Below are 23,592 nucleotides of genomic sequence, written 5' to 3'. Positions count from 1 at the left end.
ATCAGGACGATCCGATCAATATGTTCGCCAGAAGCGGGTCTTCAATTTCCATGATTGCTTTACGAAGTTATCGGAGCGACGTAATATTTGTCGACTATTCGATTGCTCGAAATGCGTTCGTGCGTTTCCCTCTTGGCACCAAGGAGCATAGATACAGCAGATTTTCCTAAAAAACGAACAAATCATTTTGGTCGTCGTGATTGGATCGTCTGAACTGATCGTCTTATCCGATCAACTTCATCTTTTGCAGGAATTATTTTCTTACTCAATGGCACAATTTTAGGGGGAATCGTGAATTAAATCTCGCAAAAAAAAGTTTACCAAGTATAGCTAAGGTCCACCCTAGTGCTTCATGGTGCAGGAATGGGATAGTGGAAGGGGAAAAGGAGAAGAAGGAATGCAATCCGTTTGTATTGCATCTGGCTGCACTGCATTGAACCACATTGTACTCTTATCTGTATCCACAAATCTTACTAATGGGGTAAATGTACCTATTACTGCGGTGTGAATTGCAAATACGATGAGGAACGAGCTTCACTTCAGCCTAACGATTTAGATTAGACAATTAGACACATTATTCATGTACTCTTCTTCGTCCACAGTAATACGTACAAACCGTTATCGATTTTATGATTTTAATATTTTCTCATGTTATATTAGGTTTTAAGGGCTTCCAGTCTTTTGTTGTATTCAGAACACATCATTCTTCCATAAAATGCTTACACATTATTTCATGCTAAATTAGGAATAATATTAAGATTGAGAAGTGCGATCGAAGCGTGATATCGCCGTAATCGATACAGTTACCCTAGTCGGAACATACACAGCATACATACATCGTTGTCTCTTTATATGCCCGGTCTCGATACTTGTCCCTAACAAATGGAATTTTTTGTTTTCCGTTCTCAACTTCGATGGAATGGTAAATTCGGAGCCGAAAATACGGTAGATTTGTTCTAAAACTTATCGTTTCTGAGATAATTTACTTTATTCAAACACTCGCATATTGTTTAAGATAATGAAGACATTTATGAGATGGACAGAGTTCGTGGGACACACTGTATGTATGTAGATACATGCATACGGGAGCGTGCAGCACGTGGGATCCGATAAAGCGCAGGTGTTTGAGCGAACCGAGTCTCTTCCACACGCAAACTACGGTCAATTCTTCGGCGCGTGGTTCATGCTGACATTCACGAGACATGCGTCAACATGCAGGATGAATAGCTAGAATGGATTCCCGTGTAATCGTCGCAGTTGTGAATCACTATCTATCAATGCAGATTCGAAGCCTCTAATCAGGACATATTAAACGGGTCAACAGCTATCCGTGTAAACATCCCGTGAACTGTTTCTCGGGAATGAATCTGCCTGATTCGGGCCTTTTTCGCGATTCGAGAGCGGTGCTCTCGGTGAATCTTTCGATAAGGTTGCGATATATGTACACACACCTCCGATGGTACATACATACACATGTATAGAACGATTCAATTCGAAGCGCAAACTTTGTGAGAATGTTGTCGTACAATTAGTCTGTAGACACTGCATGCAGCGAGTTTACTTTCCAGGAGACGTGATTAGAGGGAAAAATCACTCAATTGTGGATCTAATGGCACCTATACTCTGCGACAAAAACATAGCACATTATACACATAAATGGTTTTTAGCTTTTCAAGTAATATGTTACATTGTTTGTGGCCTGGGTACTGGGTAATAAGAATAAAAAGTTATTTCAATATGTTTCTATGCATTTATTACGAGACGAAACATGTTTATTGGAAAATATGTAACATTAAACGAAGAATCGGTGTTTCAAAAAGATAGTACACATTACAATTTATGATATCGGCGCACTGGTTCGATCAATTGTACAAATATAGCAAGTTAGCAAAATTTACATGAAATAGTACACATTTCTTAAAATAACTAAAACATGAAGCATATGATTAAAAAATAATGTTCTAATATTTTGTAACTCCGCCTTTTGTTAGTATAACATGGAATAAACGTTTCGGTATAGATTTATATAATTGTTTAACCACGTTTCTGCTTAACGATACCCAGTTTCGTTCAATACAGGTTTTCAATTAGTCGAGGGTTCGAAATTGTCTTCCGCCGGCATATACCGATTTGGCTAAATGGGCCCAGCAATCTTTTTATAACATTTAAATCTGGAGACCTGTCTGGCCACTCAAAAATTTGAATATTTTCTCGTGTAAAATATTCTTTTACAATCTTCGCAGTATGAACGCTTGCATTATATTGCTGATAAATAAAGTTTGTGCCCGCAATTTTGACACCATGTCTCTTCAATTGTTCGTCGATTAAACCAATGTACTTTGCACTATTCATTTTCCAACTTATAAACTTAATTTCAGTGTTTCCATAGTATCTAATTCCCGTCCACGCCATTACTCCACCATCACCGAATTGTCGACTGCATAAAATTTTTTGTTCTTTACGCAAATTGTGGAAATAACAACGGTAGCCATCTGGTCCATGTAACGTAAACCTGGTTTCATCACCAAAGATAACTTTTCGCCATTCTTTCTTCCAATGAACATACTTCTCAGAAAATTGTAAACGAGTTTCTTTATGTTGCTCAGTTAGCGGTGTTTTACGCATTAATTTTTGGCGTATTATGTATTTACATTCTTTTATAATACGTTGTACATAACGTATCTTAGTATTCACTCCAGCTTCTGCTCTAATTTCTCTTGCAGTAGCAGCAGAATTTGATGCAGTTCTTAAAATTGCACGCCATTGATGATCAGTTGTCACTCTTGGACGACCTGTGCTCTTTTTTGCCATATTCGTCTGCATTTTTAAAGGAATTATCAATAACTTTGCGACTACGATTCAACAGTATCGCAATTTTAGCAATGGAACAACTTTTTTTACGCAAATTGTGAATTATTAATATTTCAGGACCAGTCAATCTTTTAGAATTAGAAATTAAGTATGTCCATTTAAACATTCGTTTAAACATAGTTCGATGCAAATATATCGACAAACGATTGCTTCGCATGTTTCTACCAATGAAGTGAACTATTTTTGAAGATGCATTTCCCTAGTTCGAGAAAACAAATAGACACTATCGTTCTATGTTAACATGCGCGGACTGTAATTCTTCTGCAGGATTCAACAAGCGCCAATTACGCGGACTAGTAACGGAAGCGCATTAACATGTCATTCCTTGATGCAACGAATGATTTCCATTATATACAAGGACACACGGCCACCACGTGAAGTATTCCACTGGCGCACTCGTGTCTTTGGAAAGATTATACACTGATTAGGACGCCATTCTATAGAATCGCTGATAAATTTCAGCGAGCTAATTTCTACAAATTAATTTCTATAAACTATAAATTTCAGTTGCATTTAAAGTCCCGCTTTGTATAATATTTTTTTACGCAGAATTTCATGATTTATCCGAATTCGAAACAAAACATTAGACATTCCATTTAAAAAACTGAAGGTGACCCTCGCTTCTCGATAAAAAAGCAAAGTAATAAAAGACAGATTAGAGTACAGTCCGCGACACTTGATTAAACGCAGTGATATTTTTCTTTTATTGGTGTTAACTAAACTCTCTCTTCGAGTCAATATTTCCTACACTTCAACGAACAGTAGATGTTATTTAATGAAAATGTATGCATTTTATTCGACACATGTGATACTTAATGTAAAAATTTGTTATTTTTTAGATTATAATACATATTTTTCCGCGGTACTTGAATAAACGCATGAAAACAAGATCGTAATACAATAATAGGCTGCTTTACTTTACTTTACCGGACTCAAAATTTGTGCCTTCCTCCTATAAATTATGATGTATTTGGTATGTAATCCAGTAGATTTGTACCCGGAGCGGCTGCAGATTGAAGTTTCGATCCTATAGGATCAATGGTTCAGGAGTTATGCTCGTTTAAAGTTGAGCAATCTGCATTGTTTTTGATAGGTAGATATTCAGAGTATGCGATAATTTTTGACGAAAAAATAGATTTGGAATTTTAAGTAAGATTCACTTAATAATTGCTATGACTTTGATAGGAAGTATTGGATACACACACACTTAAGCAGTGCGACACATTGGTATCCTATTCGTGTATTTTTAATTTTGTTGAAAAACGCAAACTCTTAAATATGTCAATTAAAATATAAATGGACGTAGGTCACTTTCAAAATAAACGGGTATTAATCATTGAACGATCTAAAAATTATTGATTAATGATTACAAATTATAGAAGGTAGTCATATGATTACTGATTTATTTCAACGATGATTGACTGATTAATGATTACTAGACTGCGGATCTTTATGCAAAATAAAAATGTTTTGCATTGATTGTGAGAAGCAGGAATGACATAAAAATTGATTTTATCCCATAACGACTTTGCTACATTAAAAGCAACATTACAACATTCTTGAATTTTTAAATTCTTTTACTGTTTTATATTTTTCCCAACCAATTTCTTCATCAATGCATAAAGATCCGCAGTCTAATGATCACAGTTACTATGATTACTAACCTGCAGATCTTCATGCAAAATAAAAATTGATTACATGCAGAATGTCTCAAAATTCCTTCGACATCCGGAAATGGGAGGTTCCTGAGATCAATTGAAGCAACATTTTCCTTTGCAAAATTGGCGTCCGCGGCTTCGTTAAGGAGTTATTAACGGAAAACACGGACCAATCAAAGCGCGACCTAGACGCGTGTTGGTTGATCCGTGTTTTTCGTTAATAACTCCTTAACAAAGCCGTGGACGACATTTTTGCAAAAGGAAATGTTGCTTGAAATGATCTCAGGGACCTTCCATTGCCGGATGTTGAAGGAATTTTGAGACACCCTGTATAATGGGAGAGACAGGTAGCCAAATAAAAGCTACTTACTTCTTTTAGTCATCTTACTAAGTTGGAACTAATGCACTGATGTCCTTAAATCTTTTGAATATGTCCCCTACTTTATATTGTAGGTATTCATTTTTGTCATAAATGCATAAAATCCGCAGTCTAATGATTACATTAAATAATTGACCACAGAAATCGATTACAAAAGAATTAATTAGTGCCCAACTCTGACGATGGTGTATATCTCAGCTCTTCGCAGTATTTCTGGCCCGTAATTTCTGTAATACGCCCCTTACAACATTTACATTTCCACGTTTTCGTGTTTCTTACGTCCCCTTTTTGCGATGACCACACTCTCGAAAAAACAGGTAGTCGTTTCTTCTCTCCGTGACCTCATTCGAAAAGCGAGCTTTCACCTCCTGCCTGTGCACGCGATAAAATAATTTTCATTAATTAAAAGCAGCGTTTCTAAAGGGTCTGAAAATATCTTGGCCAACAAATCTTCATCTTTCTAAGGGGTTCTTCAATATCTATCCCTTTAATCTCTTCTCTGATTCTGTTCCTGGTTCAGCGAAAAAACAATTCAATTCCATCGCTCGCGTCTCTTGCTTCGCGAGGTCGCCAAACGTAAAAACGGCGATCCCCAACATTCAAGACGCGTTTCATTTCTGAATGTTTTTCTAATATCGTCTGACGGTCGGGGACAACAAATTTTTCCACAGAATTTTACGTTTCCTCGAGCAACTGCGAATGTTGCAATTTCCTGTTTTTGCATCGAAATTTTAAGAAAATCGGTTGAACTAGAATTTTACTTTTCCTAGTGATTGATAGAACAAGGTGAAATAGTAAATAGTATTATGCAAAATAAAATATTTATACATGAATTGCATGCGATTTCCGCGAATCTCCGTATTTTTACATTTTAAAGATGTTTTTACTGTTTTAAGTTTCACCTACTAATTTTTGTGATAAATGCATTAAATCCGCTATCTAATAATGATACGCAATTACACAAATTGACAAAAACGAACGTTCGGAAGGAAGTGACACTCATCATATGACGTCCAAAACATATGGTGCCATTTGAAAAAATCAGGGTGGCCTTTACTTTTTACGTAAAAAGCATTGTTTCAGATTTGAGAATATGCGAACATGCAGCTCACCAAGTACTGATAAACTTTAGTTTAAAACATTTTTTAATCGCACTACCGGAAATGTCTAAAAAATGGTGACATAACTTAACGCGTAGACCCTGTATACATATGCACAATGGTAATTATTCACGAAAAATTACTAGATCAAAATGAAAATTAACGATATCTATACATAAAAATGATTGTTATATGATTAATAATATAGATTTCCTCCGAATATACAGTTTTGACGAAAGAAATTGTTCGTGCATCGTGATATGAACGAGTGCGGCGCGGTGCACAACTGCATTCGTTTCTGAATGGTCGGTTGAAAAATGGCTGCTCACTGGCTCCCTTTTTTCCTGGAAACCAGATTTATCCCAGCGATTCCCTTTGAGCAATTAAAGCCCCGGTCACACCGCGAGGACAGCCGTGACCAGACAATGTGATCCAGCAACGAAGAGCTTCGCACTGACTGGGCCGATTAATTGTCTCGCTACGGGGACTCCTGGTGTGATTCGCTTGTTAGATATCGTTACACCCTCCAGGCCTCATACCTCATACCGCGACCCTACACGCTGCTTTCATTCTACTTGGGAGCCACGCGAAGTCGAGAATATTTCGAGGACCGATTAATCATCCGGAGAACTCGCGCATGCTCTGTATTGCCTTACAGATTAATCATTGCACTCAGAGTTGGGCAAATTTTTATTTGAATAATATATAATAAATAATAAACAACCGTGTGATTGTAATTGCAAATAATAACTAAACTCTTTATTTAAATAAAAATCATTCGAATAATACCAAAAGTGATCTATTTATTACTTTGTTATTTGCGAATAAAAGATTATTTTTTCTTAATTGGATCGAGGCGGAAATCAAATAAATAGTTTTCGGTTTTCTCTAATTTCTTGTATTTTGTACATACTATGAAAATCTAGCGAAATTAACATAGTTATTACCTGTAATTTACATAAATACAACTATATTTTGTACTAACTTCAATTTCCGGTAGGTATTTTGTAGTTCATATTTGTCATAAAAACTACTCTTTTTTTCAAATATAAGTACTGTCCGAAAGTTTGTTTGATTTTGGCACATTAATCGAAACGCGCTAATCGAATCGCGCATAAATCGCCTCAACTGAACAAGCTCTAAAGCTTCTCAAATAATGCACAACAGTTAATGACAATGAATAATAAATAATAATTAATAGATAACACAATACAATTTCGGTTATTATTTGTCAATACAAATAATAACTGAAATTGTATGTGTAAATAACAATTAACTTTATTATTTTAAATAATATATTTAGAATTGCACAAATAATAAATAATTAGTTTTGCTTTTTATTTGGATATTCCAATGACAAGTAACTTGTTATTTAAGTAACCATAATTTATTTAAACATTGCCCAACACTGATTGCACTGTACCACAAATGGTATAGCCGGATAACCTGGTTAAAAGTGTCACCAAACCAAATTGATTTTTGGTCAAACCATTCGATAGGCCAAAAAATCTCTCTGTTACAAGTTTCAAGTCAGTACCCCTACCACAAGAGTAGTTGTAGAGTGAATTATGCGCCATTTCTTCTGTTCCGCTTATCAAAAAATTACGAAAAAATTCATCAACATTCTACATAATGGCACACATAACAGTGAATTACTTCAAAATTTTTGGTTGCGAAATCGATTTTCAAAGAAATCCGGAATCATAAAATTGTCGATTTTATATTGAAGTTTTCAGAGTACTACGTTTGTATTATAATATATTCGTTGTGTTTCGGCGTGATTGTTAATGTGAATTTTTGCAGATTTTTCGAATTGTGCGAACATGCTTCAAAAAATTGGAGATTCAAACATTCGAAGAATATGTACACTTTGCATTGAAGTTTTAGAGATATCAGTTTTATGAGGATTCAGTAGTTAGTTATTATTGAAACTATTGTCCAGAATTTTTTCAAAATTATTTGGAAAATTCATCGTCGTTAAAAAAATCGAATTTTTTTTAGAGATTTCAAGGCTACCTTAACTTTTTAAAATGGAACCCATTTAGAAACCCATGATGATGGGTCACTGTGTGTCGTTTCGCGGTTTAAAATAAGATTACGTAATTACAAATGGAAGCAATGCCAACCCTATATGAAAAACAAAATTGCTTTCCGAACGATCTGGCCCTTGGCACTCGAAAATATGGTGACTCTGATAGAGAGGCGCCACTAGAAGTTACTGTACATTATTCAAAATATCTTCAAAGTATCTAATCAATTACTGAATTCTAGGTGGGAAGATATGTTTCATTTTCGAGTCAAAATAGCTCCGAGTGCAAAGGGCTAATAGTAATACATAATTAAACTGCGGATTTCTCTCTCTCTCTCTCTCTCTCTCTCTCTCTCTCTCTCTCTCTCTCTCTCTCTCTGCATCAATTTCAAGAACTAGAAACTAAATTGAACGTTATTTCCCCCTTAATGATTTTATTAGAGGAGAAATCCTATATTGACATCTTTAATTTTTAAATTTTCCAACAATTTGAATTTCATCTACTCAATTTTGCTATAAATGCATACGTATAGATCCGCAGTCTAGTAATAATGCTTTAGAATCGTATATCCCTACTGAAACTGTGGTCGAAACAGTGTGCGAGAAACAACACCGCGCCGATAGGGGGATTCAATTGTCCGAGCAGTAATTCCTAAAGCAGACATGATAACACGAAAATTTAGATTATGCGTGCTAATGAAACTTGCTGCCCAGGCGTGTTCCCCTATCATTGGCTTTTGTGCTTACAATGACCGACAAGGGACCTATTAATTTCCCTCTAAACAAGAATTAAAAATGAAAAGTGATCAAGTGAAATGCCCTATGCCTGGACAACATTTTTTGTTACCTTTAATTTTATCAGTTTAGAGAAACAAGAATTTTTTTTAAGGGTTTTAACATAAAATTCGAGTTTTCTAAAGTAATTTAAAATCCCGCAATCATATTGATTAGATTAATATTTTAATTGTATTATCAAGAATAATTCAAACCTACAGTTGGACATATTAAATCCAATCAAAGCTAGTACCTGGTCAGAAGTAAAGCCTATACCGGGACAAATTGAATTTACATAATATAATCTATAACATAGAACTTTATTAAATCTTTAATGATGTACATATGAAAATATGATTACTGTATACTAAATTCTGTGCTGTTTAATTCTCATTATCTGTTGCAAAGCAAGCATTTCAAGAGACAATACTTCTTTCTCCATATTCTCTAATTAAGTGCATAATTTTGCTTTCTCTTCTTTAATTTCATCTTTATTATCATTAGTAGCTTTAGATCTTACTTTTTTAGATTTATCATTGATTTTTAACTTCATATCTTTAATTTGTTGTGTATTTATCTTTCTCCTTTCGTGTAAATTTGTATTGATTTCTTGTTCTTGTTCATTTTTCATTTTGTTTCTCTGTTTTTCCTTCTTTTTTGACAAATGTTCTCCTTCTATAATTTTTTTCTTGCTCCCTTTCTTCAAGATCTTTAATTCAATCTTCTACAACGGAAGCTCGAAGTGAATCACTTTCATTATTTTTCTTCTTAGATATTTTAAATTTAGGGACAGTAAAACTATCTTTCATGTGGCTTGATGTGTTTAAACTTAAAGTGTTCGTATCTGAAACGAAAGTATTAATATTTTCGTGATTCTTTTAAGCATTAGTAAAACAACTATTTATAAATATAAAATTATATACTCTGAAGTTTATTAAACTGAAAGTTTACTTTAGCAAGTGTATTTTCTGAGCAATTTTTTATTTCCTTCTTTCTCTCCGGTGTAAGTAAAATATCACAGCTTTTAATACGTGTAAATGTGTATTGGAATCAATATGGCATAATTAAAATTTTTCCATACAAACCGTCGGAGTTCACGGAGCTACTCGCATTGCAAAATTAAAAATTATTTTTATTAAAATTGAAATCATTCCATAATCAGGAATAGAACACTTTATTCTTTTATCTTAAAACATAATAAAATATTACTCTTTATTGGTTAGAATAGTTTAAAAATTTTAAAAGATAATTATAAATGCCAACCTTCTGAATATATGAAGTATTTGTAGCTGTACTACGTAAATTTTCCAAGCTAGGATTCGATAACATGCTGTCATTCGTGACAGAGTCAGGAATAATTGCTACGACTGCTGCTAGCATTGGAGTTCCAGATCGATCGTAGAACTGATAATCTGCAATGGGGTATTCCTTTATCTTTCAGCTTGCTTTCAACCCTTTTTACTTAAAAAAGTTTTATTTCTAGTGATGGCCATTATCAAATTTTTGATATCAATTGATATCAATCTTTTCAGAAAATACTTAAGAATTTTTTAAGATAAAAGCAATTTTTGATTTTTTTCATTATTGAGCCTAGGAGTCCCCTTATGGAAGCACCCTTTTACCTGTCCGCTGTGCGGTAGTGCAAAATTGGCTATTTTTAATTTGTCGAATTACTTTATGCATCACTATTCGTAGCTGAAATTCGTCTTCTCATAGTTCGAAGTCCAACGAACAGTACTAACCATTAACAGAATTTGTTTATCTCCCATTTCGTATTGTTTAGTGTTAGGATTTCAAGTTTAGAATTTACGATGCAACCACAGGAAGAGTTCGGGAAGGAACTCCATTAGCGTTTCCTATAAACGGTAGCGTCAGCTTTGTTAATAGTAATTTATTTTTCCAAGTGGGTTTTAAACCCACTTTATTCGGAATTTTTATTTAAATAAAATTTTTTCCCAACTCTGATCGTAATGAATTACCGGACTTACAATTAGTATTGGGATTGTTCTGTATCCGTACGGCCGGAGAATTTTTCGAAACTATTCGAAACGTTTCATTGAATATTTGTATTTCAGTTATCTGGAATATTTTCAGCAATAACTTTACGGAAGTATGTCGAATACATTATGTAATACGATAATACTCGGTTCTCTGGCCAGATAATAATTAATCTCTGTTCTGTGTCGGAACCTTCATTGTGAAATGATAATATCCTTCAATGTCATCAATCACTGAGGCTTCATTGAAACGTGTTTAAAGGGAAGATTAATGCGAGCTATATCACGTTACAGCAATATTTGCATCGTTACGCCTTCCAACCTGCCATTTCATTTATATTGTGACTGCTAGTGCGCAATAATCCATAGCTTTATTGAATTTAGTGTTTATTTCGCAAACACATTGTACCGATATTCTCCTATATCCACTTAATATTGCTAAACTATGTATCTTCCGCATGAAATACAGTGAACCACGAAAGTATTCAAACGCTCTTTAAAACAATATAACTTTTTTATGATCGGACCAAACGACCTGACTTTCGTTGAGCATTTAGGAGAATTGATTTACCAAATGACATGCAAGAAAGATTTCAAAAAATTGCAATTGCTAAGAATCATATGAGAAAGTAAAAGAGGAACCGTTTATAACTTTTTTGTCAGAATCCGTAATGAGTATTTAAAATATGCATTTTGTAGATGTATGTTAGTTATACACATGCTGAAAATTTCATCGAAATCTAAGATTTCCCACATCCTCTCCTGCCATCCTTTTTCCACATCTATCCTCATACACACCTCCCACACATAGTCCCATGTTTCCTTCTCCCATTCACACACTCTGCATTTATTCATCTCCTCTTCCATCCACTATCTCTCTCCCCTCATCCCGTTACCTAATCTAAATTTTGCCACTCGCTGCCATCTACTCTCCCGTCACCCTTTCCTTAAATATATCCCGGTAAACCCTCACCCTTTACCCTCCCGTACCATTCATTGTATTTCGTGTCTCTGATTCTCTCCCATCTTTCATCTTTTTGTTTAATCTTTTCCCTCCCTACTATTTCTTCACTTATTGAATCCTGCCTCTCCTCTAGCATTTTCAGAATTACCTCCTCCGTACAACCCCTCTCCTACGAAATGTTAATGCATTCACAACAATATACAGAAAATCACAGAAAAAGACCATTCTCTCGTGCATACTGCGAAAAATTTCATAAACTCATTCTGGGCAACATATTGCTGAAGATGCAGGGTTCATCTTTCTTCTCCTTTGAGAGCAAGGCTCCTTTCACTTCGTCCTCTGCTTTAATTTTTTAACCTCAGAAGTTTCAGGTTGAAACGCTTTTCTTTAGTGATTTCCTTTCCTGAGAATACAGACAGCTGCATCGCACAGTGTAATATTTAATGGTTTACTTTATCATCATCGATTATGTGCGATATTAATAACATTGAGCAAGCTAGGTATACTAATAACATAGACTAAGTCATAACAATGTGATGAATAAAATTATTATTATAAATCGTAATCAAATACAATGAATTATTATAAATGATTAAATCCCTAATAAAATCTTGCTATGATACAAAATCAAACAATACATAAATAAGTTTTAATACTACGTTAGGTAATACCCTACGTTCAAATACTTCATTACTTTTATTGTGTTCCATGTATGAAAATACAATATACCTTCAAACTAGTGGGTTATCAAAACATTTCAACGGAAAAGTCATTTCATTGGTTTTTTTTTCACAAAAATCGATTTTTTTGCAAAATCCTGAGATAGTAGACACATTTTGCGACTAGATTTAAAATCAGCGTGACGAAATCTACGGGAAATGATGTATAGCATGTGAAGAAAAAATCTATCCGGACACGGTATTGGATAAACCACAATTTTTTTGAAATTCTGCAGGTTTAACACTAAACGTACCACGAGGGATCAAATGGTCCATTTTAGATTTTTTATTTGGCAATTATTGAGGTTGTAAAGGTGTTTACATGGGAATTGACTGGATATATTTTTGGACTCCAGTATATATTATAGTAAAAATCGCATAAAATATAACTAAATTTAATCTTGTTATTTTTATAACACCATACACATTAGTCACTTTTAATGGTCGGCAGGTTTCTCTTCTCTTTATTTTTCACATATTCTGCAATATTTCAGATTTAATTTTAAAAAATCATCGGTCTATCTCATTTCTATCGAAAGTGCTTTGATTTTGACAGAAAATTTATCGGTTTATCGCACTGTGCGCCGCTGAGCAAGACAAGTGAGGTAACTTACGTAGACACTCACTTTAGACTCTGTGAGCTTACAGCTGAGACAGATATTTATTTGTTAGATTGTTCGAAACGTCACTATTTCATGTTTGGCCACCTGTACTTCATTTTCGTGTAAAGAGACGCAAACGAATTTATTACACAACCGTCGAGTCGTAAGTAATGTTCGCAGCAGGCGTTAAAAAATGATCGAATGAGTACGACTGACAATAATAATAATAAGCAGACTGCGAATCCTTACACAAAATAAATATTTTCCACCTAAGGTACAACAAACTGGCAAGATCTAGAAACTGATTTTCCTTCTCAGTACATACGTTGAATTGATTAAAACTATTATAAGTAGACAGTGGGTTTTATACATTCGCGAAAAAAACGAGTAGATCGAGAACGAGAACGATCTTTAATTAGCAAATACTTTGCACCGGCATGAATTTGAAAAATGTAAACGGAAATGGTTTTGCATTGAACATAAGAATAACACGACTTGGCTTCGCGCAACAGCACTTGTCAGGAGTCAGGAAGAAGCAAAGGTAGCCGATTTAACCCGCCTACCCGGTTCCGCTTTATTTTCTCGTACCCGTGACCTAATATCTGATTCGAGAAGATTAAATTGAGCAAACAGAGGCGGCTGCGAGATTGCAGCAGTGATACTTTATTCGTTTCATAGACTTCTTCGCCTGCATCCACATTAAATACTGCAGTCGAGCGACACACGTGATCTGAAACATAAAGATGTAGCTCACTTACAAAGCAGATCTGCTAATTACACAGTGTCGTGCGATCTATCGGTATGTTTGTGCAACAAAACCATCAAACGTGTCTCCGTGCCCAGCTGATCAATGGAACTGCGCGAGCTGGTTGGCGAGGGGGGCGTGGGTGGGAATGGATCCGCGGCACTTTCGCGACTGCTAACGGCAGATCTGCGCGCTTATGCGCATGTCGAAATTCGATCGATGCCCACGTTCATTGACATTGCCGATGCGCTCGACGGCTCTCTCGCGTTTCGGTGCCAGGGAAACCTCGAATCAAGGATAGGGAAGACCGGGGCTAGTTGACTAACTTTTAACATATTTAATTTTTACCAATGAACTATTAGTATGTGGCGGCTAACCTCCTACACTCGCCACAAGATGGACAGATAGTCAAAGACCTTTCCTGCTATGTACTACCTGATCCGTCTAAGGCAGGGCCCGCTAGATAGCCTTACCGATGAGTCCACTAGCGAGCCTAGGACGAAACGCTTCCTTCCCTTCCCTTCACTTACATTTCAGAGCAGCCAAACTGGTGACACCGACGTAGAACAGAAACGCAACACGGACAACGACCGGAGGAAGCGACAACTACAACCAGGAGTCCAACAACATCAAGGAGGATGCAGATTCTACTGCAAAACCGCCGAGAATACGTAACCCCCTCTCCTAGTGTGGTAACCCGTCGATTTGTCGCAGACTACCACCAGGTATCCAAAATGCACGAGATCCGCGGACCTACGACCGACGTCAGCAGATCGCGACGGATTTACGGAGGATCAGCTCGCACCGAATCCACCACGTCCTCTTCGAACGGCCATGCTAGGACAGCAGCAATTACGGCTCGATAGGCACGAGCGCAACTCACTAGCTTGTCACGATGTGTGTTTACAATTCGAGCAAACGCGATTCTCAAACACGACGACGACACAGTATCAATCGAGTGCAAGCATTCCATCGTCCTTCTCGGATTCTGACTTGGATCATACTTGGATCATCGTAGAAAAAGGGAACTCGTCAAGATTATCGTTGTTCACTGGCAAGGGAGTAATGTGGCGGCTAACCTCCTACACTCGCCACAAGATGGACAGAGAGTCAAAGACCTTTCTCGCTACTACCTGATCCGTCACCGATCCCTATATGGTATATACCGTCATCAACCGCCTTCCGATATCCCAGCGTCCAAGGCAAGGCCAACTAGATAGCCTTACCGATGAGTCCTCTAGTCCTAGTGAGCCTAGGATGAAACGCTCCCCTTCCTTTTCCTTCCCTACAACACATCTTTACAGCTGTTAACAGCTGCCATATAGTTTTAATTTTTAATCAAATTTAGATTAGTGAGAGCAATAGGTCAACAAACCCCGGTTGTGACATCAGCTGACTTAACAGGTACTTTTAAGTGTCTAAGAAAAAGTAATAGTATTACTAATACTGGGATTTTTATTTGTTCATGCGTATCTACTGTAGTGAATCAGATGACGATTTGTAGGCAAAATTAAGCCAAATTAGGCTTACAAATCATCATCCGAGTCATAGTTAATACACACATCTGGTTCATTTTTCGTGAGCCTATTTGCTGCAACGTGTGCACTGCACCCACTTTTCATCACAAACGGTATCAGTGTAAGATTCATTGCAAATCAAGCATTCTGTATCATCTCTGGTTCTAAGGACAAAGAATCTTTCTTGATTGACGTAGATCAGTGCTCCCCAACCTTTTTATCGTCGCGGACCGGTCAACGTTTGATAATTTTACCACGGCCCGCTGAGGGGGGGGTGGGGGGCGTTGATTGTTTTTATTTTTTAGATTGTTTTGATTTAATAATTTTAATTTAATTGTATTTAATGTTCCTTGGGCGGCCCGGTACCATTTGATCTACGGACCGGGGGTTGGGGACCACTGACGTAGATCATATGCTTAGTCAAGTAGCCCCGTTCGACATTTTTATCATTGTAAGGGTCACACGTGCATAACCTCGATGCACCGGATAAAATAAAATACCTCAAATACCAAGTGGTTTATAGTTTCTGGAGAGAGAGAAAGCTTGCAAACATATCTAAACTATATTTTTATAAAATGTGTACTGATCGTCTATCGATCATACGATGGGGCGCAGGGGGATCTACGGAATCCCACTATTATGCTTAGGTTCTGGCGGAAACGGTCGACCTTGAATGTCATAGAAGCTTAGCGTCACCACATCGCTCTGTTCCAGTCACACTGATACGCGCATTTGCTGTCTTCGTCAAGCGATTCGGCCAATTGCGGATAACGTGTAGCGCGGAGTAGGAATATATCACGTGGTCCCTACAAGTTTTTCATTGCTATGTCCTGATGGATGAGGAATCAGGATCTCCTATCTGTACCTTACGTTATAAAGCAGGCATGCACAATTCGTAGCTTCCAGATCGGCTCGTGAGTGGCTCGTGTTGCAGTTCTCCCCATCCTACGCCAGCCATATCGTCCAGTTGTGCATGCCTGTTATAAAGTCTCAGAAATATTGTTATTGTATTAGACTGCGAATGTTTATGCAATTTTCAAGTTTTGTAGAGAAATTTTAATCCTCGCAAGGTAAGGTCTAATAACACATAAATAGAGAGAAAGGTGGGGTCTCTTAGACCCCAACGTATGAATTTCATAAATAGCCTCGTTTAATAAATTTGGGATAAAGGATAAGACAGCATAAAAAGTAAACAAGCAGATTTAATTTTATTCATATAAAAATTCCTTTCAAAAATCTGAAGTTTGGGGTCTCTGAGACCTCGCATTACTTTGCGGATGTTAAGAAAGTGGGACGATAATAGCGCTTGTAAATCGAAAATAAATTAAAACCGTATTAAAATCTGTTGAGTTCGATACTCCAGCATTTCTTGAAAATTTTTATAAGCAATAAATGCATAAAGGTCCGCAGTCTAGCAATTACTTACACCCAGGAACATCATTTAGAAACTTGATGAACTTTCCGATCAAGTCTACGTTTAACTGGATTTATACGGACATCATTCGTCCAATAGTTGTTACAAAATTGTTACAATATACATATAAAATTGCATATAAGTATATTAATATTTTGTTTTCTTATTTGTTGCAGGTGAGTTCGGAGTTGCAGAATTAGTGTACGCAGAAACAATGGTTAAGTAACTAAGCTAGCGAACCTTCATTAATTTGTTTCGACACGAGAACATGAGAACTATGCGTGCAGCTGCAATTAGAGCGTAGATTCATTTTTCAACTTCGTCCGTTTACGCCAGTGCTGGTACGTTTGCCTAAATTAAGGCAAACCGTTCCCACTATAGCGCCTACTGTCCCCGACCACTAAGCGCCGTTACCATGGAGAAAGGACGCTCTTCGCCTGTCGCGAGCTTAGGTCATACATCTGTGGTTATCAGGAAAAACATCGCGTGTCACAATTTCAAAAAATTTGAGTTTACGCGTTAAATAAGTTCTAGACTATAGGATTCACGTATTTACTAGAGAAAAAGTCATGAAAACAAATTCAAAAGGCTGAAAAAGATAATGCAATTTAACCGATGTCCTACGTTCAAGAACAACGAAGAACAAAAGTCCAATGAAGTTGCATTGTTCCTATTATTATTCACGTTAATTATACAAATATGCAATATCACGCAAAGTGAAAGAAATATACACTTATATTTGTTGCGAGTCAGGGCCGCGAGCAGCACGAGTGGTCGGCAAAGGGTTGTTACCCTGAGAATATAGTCTCAATTTGTTAGTTAAGGTACACGGACGAACCCAATGCGAAATTGGGGAGCTGCTAGGATTGTAGACAGCGAGGACGAACCTGGCGCGAAGTCAGGGAGCCTCTAGGAATAGAGTCAAACACAGACGAACCTGATGCGTAATCACGGAGCTGTTAGGAGGGTGAAACTTCGTGAACGAACCCAATGCGAAATTGGGGAATCACTAGGAGTGACGCGCAGACGAACCCGTTGCGAAACAAAAAAAACTTTTTAAAAAAAAATTAAACCGACTTCGAAAATTGTGTGAATATACACACGAACTTAAATACAATACAATCTTTTCGTAGGCGGCGCAAAATTGAAAATTTTCGACACTGGAAATTACGAAAATCCTTAAATTCTTCTAAATACTAATATATTTATATTTAAATAATATATTTGCGCCGCCTCCGAAAAGATTGTATTGTATTTAAGATCGTGTGTATTCACATAAATTAAATGGAAATTATTTTATACCTTTTAGTGCGTTTTTTCGAAGTCGGTTTAATTTTTTTTTAAAAAGTTTTTTTTGCGACTATAGAAGAATTACTGTACTTTGGTACGCAGCGGCGTTCTAAATTTGGCTACTTCCGCGATCGATAAAGAATTGTGTCACGCACCTACGACCAACGTGGCGTACAACGTGTAACGATTTAGGGTTGGAAAACAAAGACGTGCTCGTTAACTGAAACGTGTCAAGATTTTTCCGGGGGACCTACTTAATAGACAGGATTGAACGGAGCGTTTCTTATTATGCGAGGGATAAGATCCCAGGTCGCATTGCGTCCTAAGGCATCGTATGTATTAGCTAACAGGTTATTACAGGATTTCAGGGAACGTTATTATCCGATGGAAGCGAACCATTCGTAATTACAGGCGGCGCAGTAATTAATCACTCGCTGGTCTGTTGAGCTCGGCGACTCATGGCGAGTGGTAATGATCGGTCCGCATTGGTCTGTGTCGCCTCATCCTAGTTTCTGACATCGACGACACCGGAAATAGTTCCGAAGGGTTCCGTGCGCGTCGATTTCGCCGCTGGTTTACTGTGCCGATTAAGTGTTTAATGTCCGCCCGTCCAATTGCGTCTCTTCTTCCTAATCGCAGTCCGTAATCTAATCAAGATCTTTTCAAAATGTCGCCCACTTCAGCTCCGTCACACACCGGGATGAGACAACCCAACGGCGATTAAAAATCTGTAACTTTGCTGCTGTTTTACATACTGTATTGAACTTTTGACAGGTTAATCATTACTAGACCGCGGATCTTTATGCAAAATAAAAATGTTCTGCACTGATTTCATCCCTTAATGACTTAATTGCATTAAAAACAATATTGCAATATTCTTAAATTTGTATTATCCTTTACTGTTTTATTTTAAATGCATGAAAATTCGCAGTCTAATCATTACGTTATAGTAATCCTTCGGACTCGAAGTCATTTTAATTCCAAAATTAAGACATTTCTTAAACCTAGGTCCTTTTCATTTTATGTAATCTTTTTTTCATTGGGCACATATAATTGAACCTGTTTTCTCATCCCCCCACGGTGGAGCTTTTTGCAATTTATAGAATTTAATAATATTGAAATTGTTTTGAGTAATGCTATGGTCCAAAGTGTGCAGAGGGTTGAGAATAGAATTTTTATTTGGCTCATGTGTCATGCAATCAATGCAAACATTTTTTATTTTGCATAAAGATCCGCAGTCTAATTGTTACTTCACCTTATTCCAAGATGTACACTCATTGTATATCTTGACAGCTGACATTTCGTACCTTATAGTGCTTTATAACCTTTCAAGCATTTTTTTTTGTCATCGCATCAATCAAATATATGCAAAATCAAAGTGAGCACTCTCATCACATTTTGATGTTTTTATTATCGCAAGGGTAAAAGTGCAGTGCACAAAATAGAAAGTTGTGTCCTGTTTGCGGAGAAGATAAACATCATTCCACACGTATTTTCGGTACCAGCCGAATTATTGGCTAAAGTGTGTGACGTCAAAGCCTAACCATTGGATGCAAGCGAGCGACCTAGCGTAACTGTCGCAGAGGTCTCTCTCTATCGTAACTGTCAACATTTTATTTCCTCCATTGGGGGATCTCCCTTGGAACTAGTCAAGTGGTAAACATGTTCGACGACCGAGCCATCGAGGAGTCGAGTATCGGTGAGCTCACACTAATGCAAGCGAAGCAAAAGATTGCAACCTTTCTAATTTTTTACTTTTTTTTGTTAAACTTTTACGTATTCGTCTCGTGTTTTCTAATTCAAATGACACCAAACACGGTATAGTTACGATCATAATTACTTGTGTAATGAGTAGACTGCGGATTTTATGCATTTGTGACAATGAATAGGTGCAATTTAATACAGTAAAAATATTAGAAAAATTTGAAAATATTGTTATATCATTTTCAACCTATTGAACATGTTAAGAAGGAAAATAAATTTTTATTGTACTCCTGTTTGTTGCAATCCAGGTTGAACATTTTTATTGTGCAGAAAGATAATATTCGGGCGCTCTTAAAAGATGGATATCTTTTTAATTATTGGGCCATACGATTTGAAGTTTCTTGAGAAGTCAGGGCAATTAACTTACTACATGCTATGAAAAGAAAACGCCGAGCATACGTCGCGTCGGGTATGTCGGTGTGAACCAATTACAAAATTTCTTCATTTTGCATTATTTTTTTGTGGGACCTTCACCAACTTATTTTTGGCATTTTTCTGATTAAAACGGCACTAAACACGATACAGATTGAACTATATTTAGTGGTTTAATTGACGTGTATTTACACGCGCGGTCTTCGACGCGCGAACCCGACGCACAGTGCGGTACCCTGTGGACAAAAATCTAAAAATTCATTGTCTAATATCCACTGGATTCTATGCTGAATCTATGTCTTAACATCTAAATTATCACGTTTATCAATAGGTAATTCAAATAATTCAGTAGGGGTTTAGTTAGAAACGTTTCTTTCTTAAGAAAATGATGTATCAAGCAGTTCATTGATCAAAACGTAACTTACTTTCATGGCACATATCAGGGAAAAGAATTTGATGAAATATGTCCTATGGGACATGATAGCTTAAAGTACAGCTAATGTGACGGAAATTTCAAATTTGTAAATCTCTTATATGCATTATAGTAGTAAATAATACAGTAGAAATAGGTTTTCTCACCTTAAGATAGAGATATTTCAAGCAGGATTCAAAACATCCTGTGCTTTTTGTTTTTTTTCGTAATTAGTAGACATTGTACTTCAATTTCTCACAAATCTTTCCTGCTACATACAAACTGCTACACAGTCAAAGTTATTTAACCTTAATTCTCGGCGAATGCGACATCCGGCACCGTGTGTCTAATCTAATTATCCAATAAAATCATCAGCCGGTAAATCAGGAACGCGTATGTAAAAATTAGTATTCAAGAAAATTAATAGAGGGTCAATAGCAGCCATGGCTGGCTTTTGTCTTAGGCTGAGGCATGTCTAATTTTAACTGACAATTTAGAAATTGTGTTTTTTTCCTTTTAGTGCATTTAAAACAATTCCGAACAAAGAAATATAAGTTATTACTACGCCAAACGTATCTTTTTATTTTTGTCCCAAATTCCTACCTAAGTACCGCACTGTGCTACGGTTTCTCTTAGATCAGGACTTTACTGCATCAACAAAAAAAATCGGGAAAAATGCTCGAATATGCAGTTTGATAAATGCAATGAGTGATATTTTTTTCAAAATTTTCGCGTCGTACGAAACAGGGTAAATTGACCGAAATGACGAGTAACTATCTCCCAATGATGCATCAATTCGTCTGAAGGCCAGTTTTGACCTCCTTAACCGGGAATAGATAGGGCATAAACAATTCAGCTATAGAAGCGATCAAACAATCCTACAACCACGCTACAGAACTTTATACGAGTTCACAGCTTTGTAGACAAATTCGAAGAAACTGGAATTAAATATGCAAATGTCCGTGGGAATTGTAACATGTTCATCGACGTGTCGCGCTCTGTGAGCGTAGAACATGCGGTGTTCGGCTTGGCACTCGGCAGTTAAAGGAATATAGGTTAAATTCAACATCTATTACATGGTTTTGTTGTAATCGCATTTCTCTGGCTCTTATCCTCTGACAAGTAATATCAAGTTTGTGCGCGCGCGAAATGTCTGATTTCACGAAACTTGAAATTATCCTGCTAATTGATTAATAAAAAATAAAGCCAGTTGGCATGCTCGCATACGAATATAAAGCCCGAAGTTAGATCGGCAGACCGCCAATATTTTTAAAACGAAATAGAAAACTGTGAAGTCAACCAAACAGCACAGAACAATTAAATTTGAATGCCGTTAATCTTATCTTTCCTTTCAATATTTCATCATCATTTTTGGTATACTTTTTCAAAGGGATAATTTCTAAAAACCACTCTCAAAATTAATTTTTCTCTATTCTTAATGCGTGTGATCCAAAATTTTGAAAATTGGTGGTAGCGACGAAAAAGTGCTCCGCGTGAGACATTTTCATGGAGAAGAATCTTTGCGGTGGTGCGCAATATGAGGGGTGTAACAGTTGAAAAAATAGCGGCTGTAACAGATACATTGATGAAAATTGAGTTGCATACAACTATTGCGGTACTTATCATCATTGTTCATGTCAGAATAATAGAATTGTGGTGGTTGGTCGGATGGACGAGAACGATTTTGATGACGAGATGGGGTAAATGAATTGGAAAATCGCTGGAAAAAATGTATTGAGCTTAAGGGGGAATGTACTAAAGAATAAATATATTTTGACTCATTATTTCATGTAATTTCATTGTTAGGCTACGAGCTTTCTGAATTACTAGTATTTGAAGGTTATCAGAATCGGTGGAGAGAGAGAGAGAGAGATGTGGCCCAACTTCTATACATATAATTACTAGACTGCGGATCTTTATCCATTTATGGCTTATAAAAATATTCAAAACATGCTAGAACATAAAATTCAATAGAATTTAGCAACATTTGTATTTATTTCGGATCTACAAAGGCTGTTCCCATTAAAAGTAAGATTTGATTTCGTGCCACTTTCTTAAAATTGGTCTATAAAAATTGAAAATTGCGTGAACATCCGCAGTCTAATAGTTACCGAGAGAAATGATGCTCGGGTAAGTTATTATTCTGTCAGATAGAGTCACGATATTCCCGGGCGATCCAGCGGAATTAACAACTTGATCGTTGGAACACGTTGGAGAGCAAGGTCAAGCGATTTGAATCCAAGCGGCTCAGAGCTCAGAGTGCAGCAGCCGCGGATCGTTTATCTCGCTCGGAACCGCAACAACCGAGCTATTTACAGTGAGAGCTGCATAGAATGTAGAGCATGCATATTTTACAAACGAGACTTTTGACGGGGAACACCGCCCTTATTCATTCGTATCATCGTCCGCGATACATACCCACTTTGATCACCACTCGAACACGATCGCGAACACAAGACGGTACGAAATATTTAACGCGCTTGTCGACGAAATGAGTGGTCATTCTTCTCGCTGCGCTCCCTTCGAATTATCATCCGAACGGCTCATGCTCATCTAACAACGTCAACGGACAGCTAAACTTCGCGTCGATTCGCTAACTCCTGCCAAATCCTTCTCTACAGGAATCTTACTTATTGTTATGTCTTTCGTCTCGTAATCATTTCACTCGTCTCGACGCGACTGCCCTCTCATCAAATCGCGGACAAATAGATCATCTTTTGGAATTTATTATAGGAAAACTTTATGATGTACAGCTACAAAAGATGTTGCAACGTATTCAGTCGTGATTCAACGCACGTACACCTGATAGACGAAAGGGTGTCACTAAAATGTCGGAGAACCTTGATAGGGGTGGATCCTTAGGTGAATTGAAGCCTATAGGACAGTAAAGTCTTATTCTATGCTATTTCTCGGTTCTGTGTTGTGACACAGATCGGAACAGGACAATTTTTTTGGGGATTTCGTCGACTGCGCCGAACGTAAAAC

The 23,592-nt window shown here is 36.8% G+C and overlaps 1 protein-coding gene across 5 annotated transcripts in view; it reads left to right on the top strand.

The window, feature by feature from the left end:
• Nucleotides 1-23,592, top strand: part of LOC143212158 (protein couch potato) — a 251,750-nt gene that overhangs the window by 61,898 nt on the left and 166,260 nt on the right. The window contains exon 2 of one of the 5 annotated variants that reach the window (XM_076430606.1): nucleotides 16,946-16,986. The exons of the other annotated variants lie outside the window; for them this stretch is intronic. Coding sequence (XP_076286721.1) covers nucleotides 16,984-16,986 — 3 coding nt within the window. The 5' untranslated portion in view covers nucleotides 16,946-16,983. The remainder of the gene's footprint in view (nucleotides 1-16,945; nucleotides 16,987-23,592) is intronic. 5 annotated transcript variants of the gene reach the window in all.

The sequence above is a fragment of the Lasioglossum baleicum genome, chromosome 9 (assembly GCF_051020765.1).
Source record: "Lasioglossum baleicum chromosome 9, iyLasBale1, whole genome shotgun sequence".
NCBI lineage: Eukaryota > Metazoa > Arthropoda > Insecta > Hymenoptera > Halictidae > Lasioglossum > Lasioglossum baleicum.
This window is presented reverse-complemented; position numbering and strand designations above follow the sequence as displayed.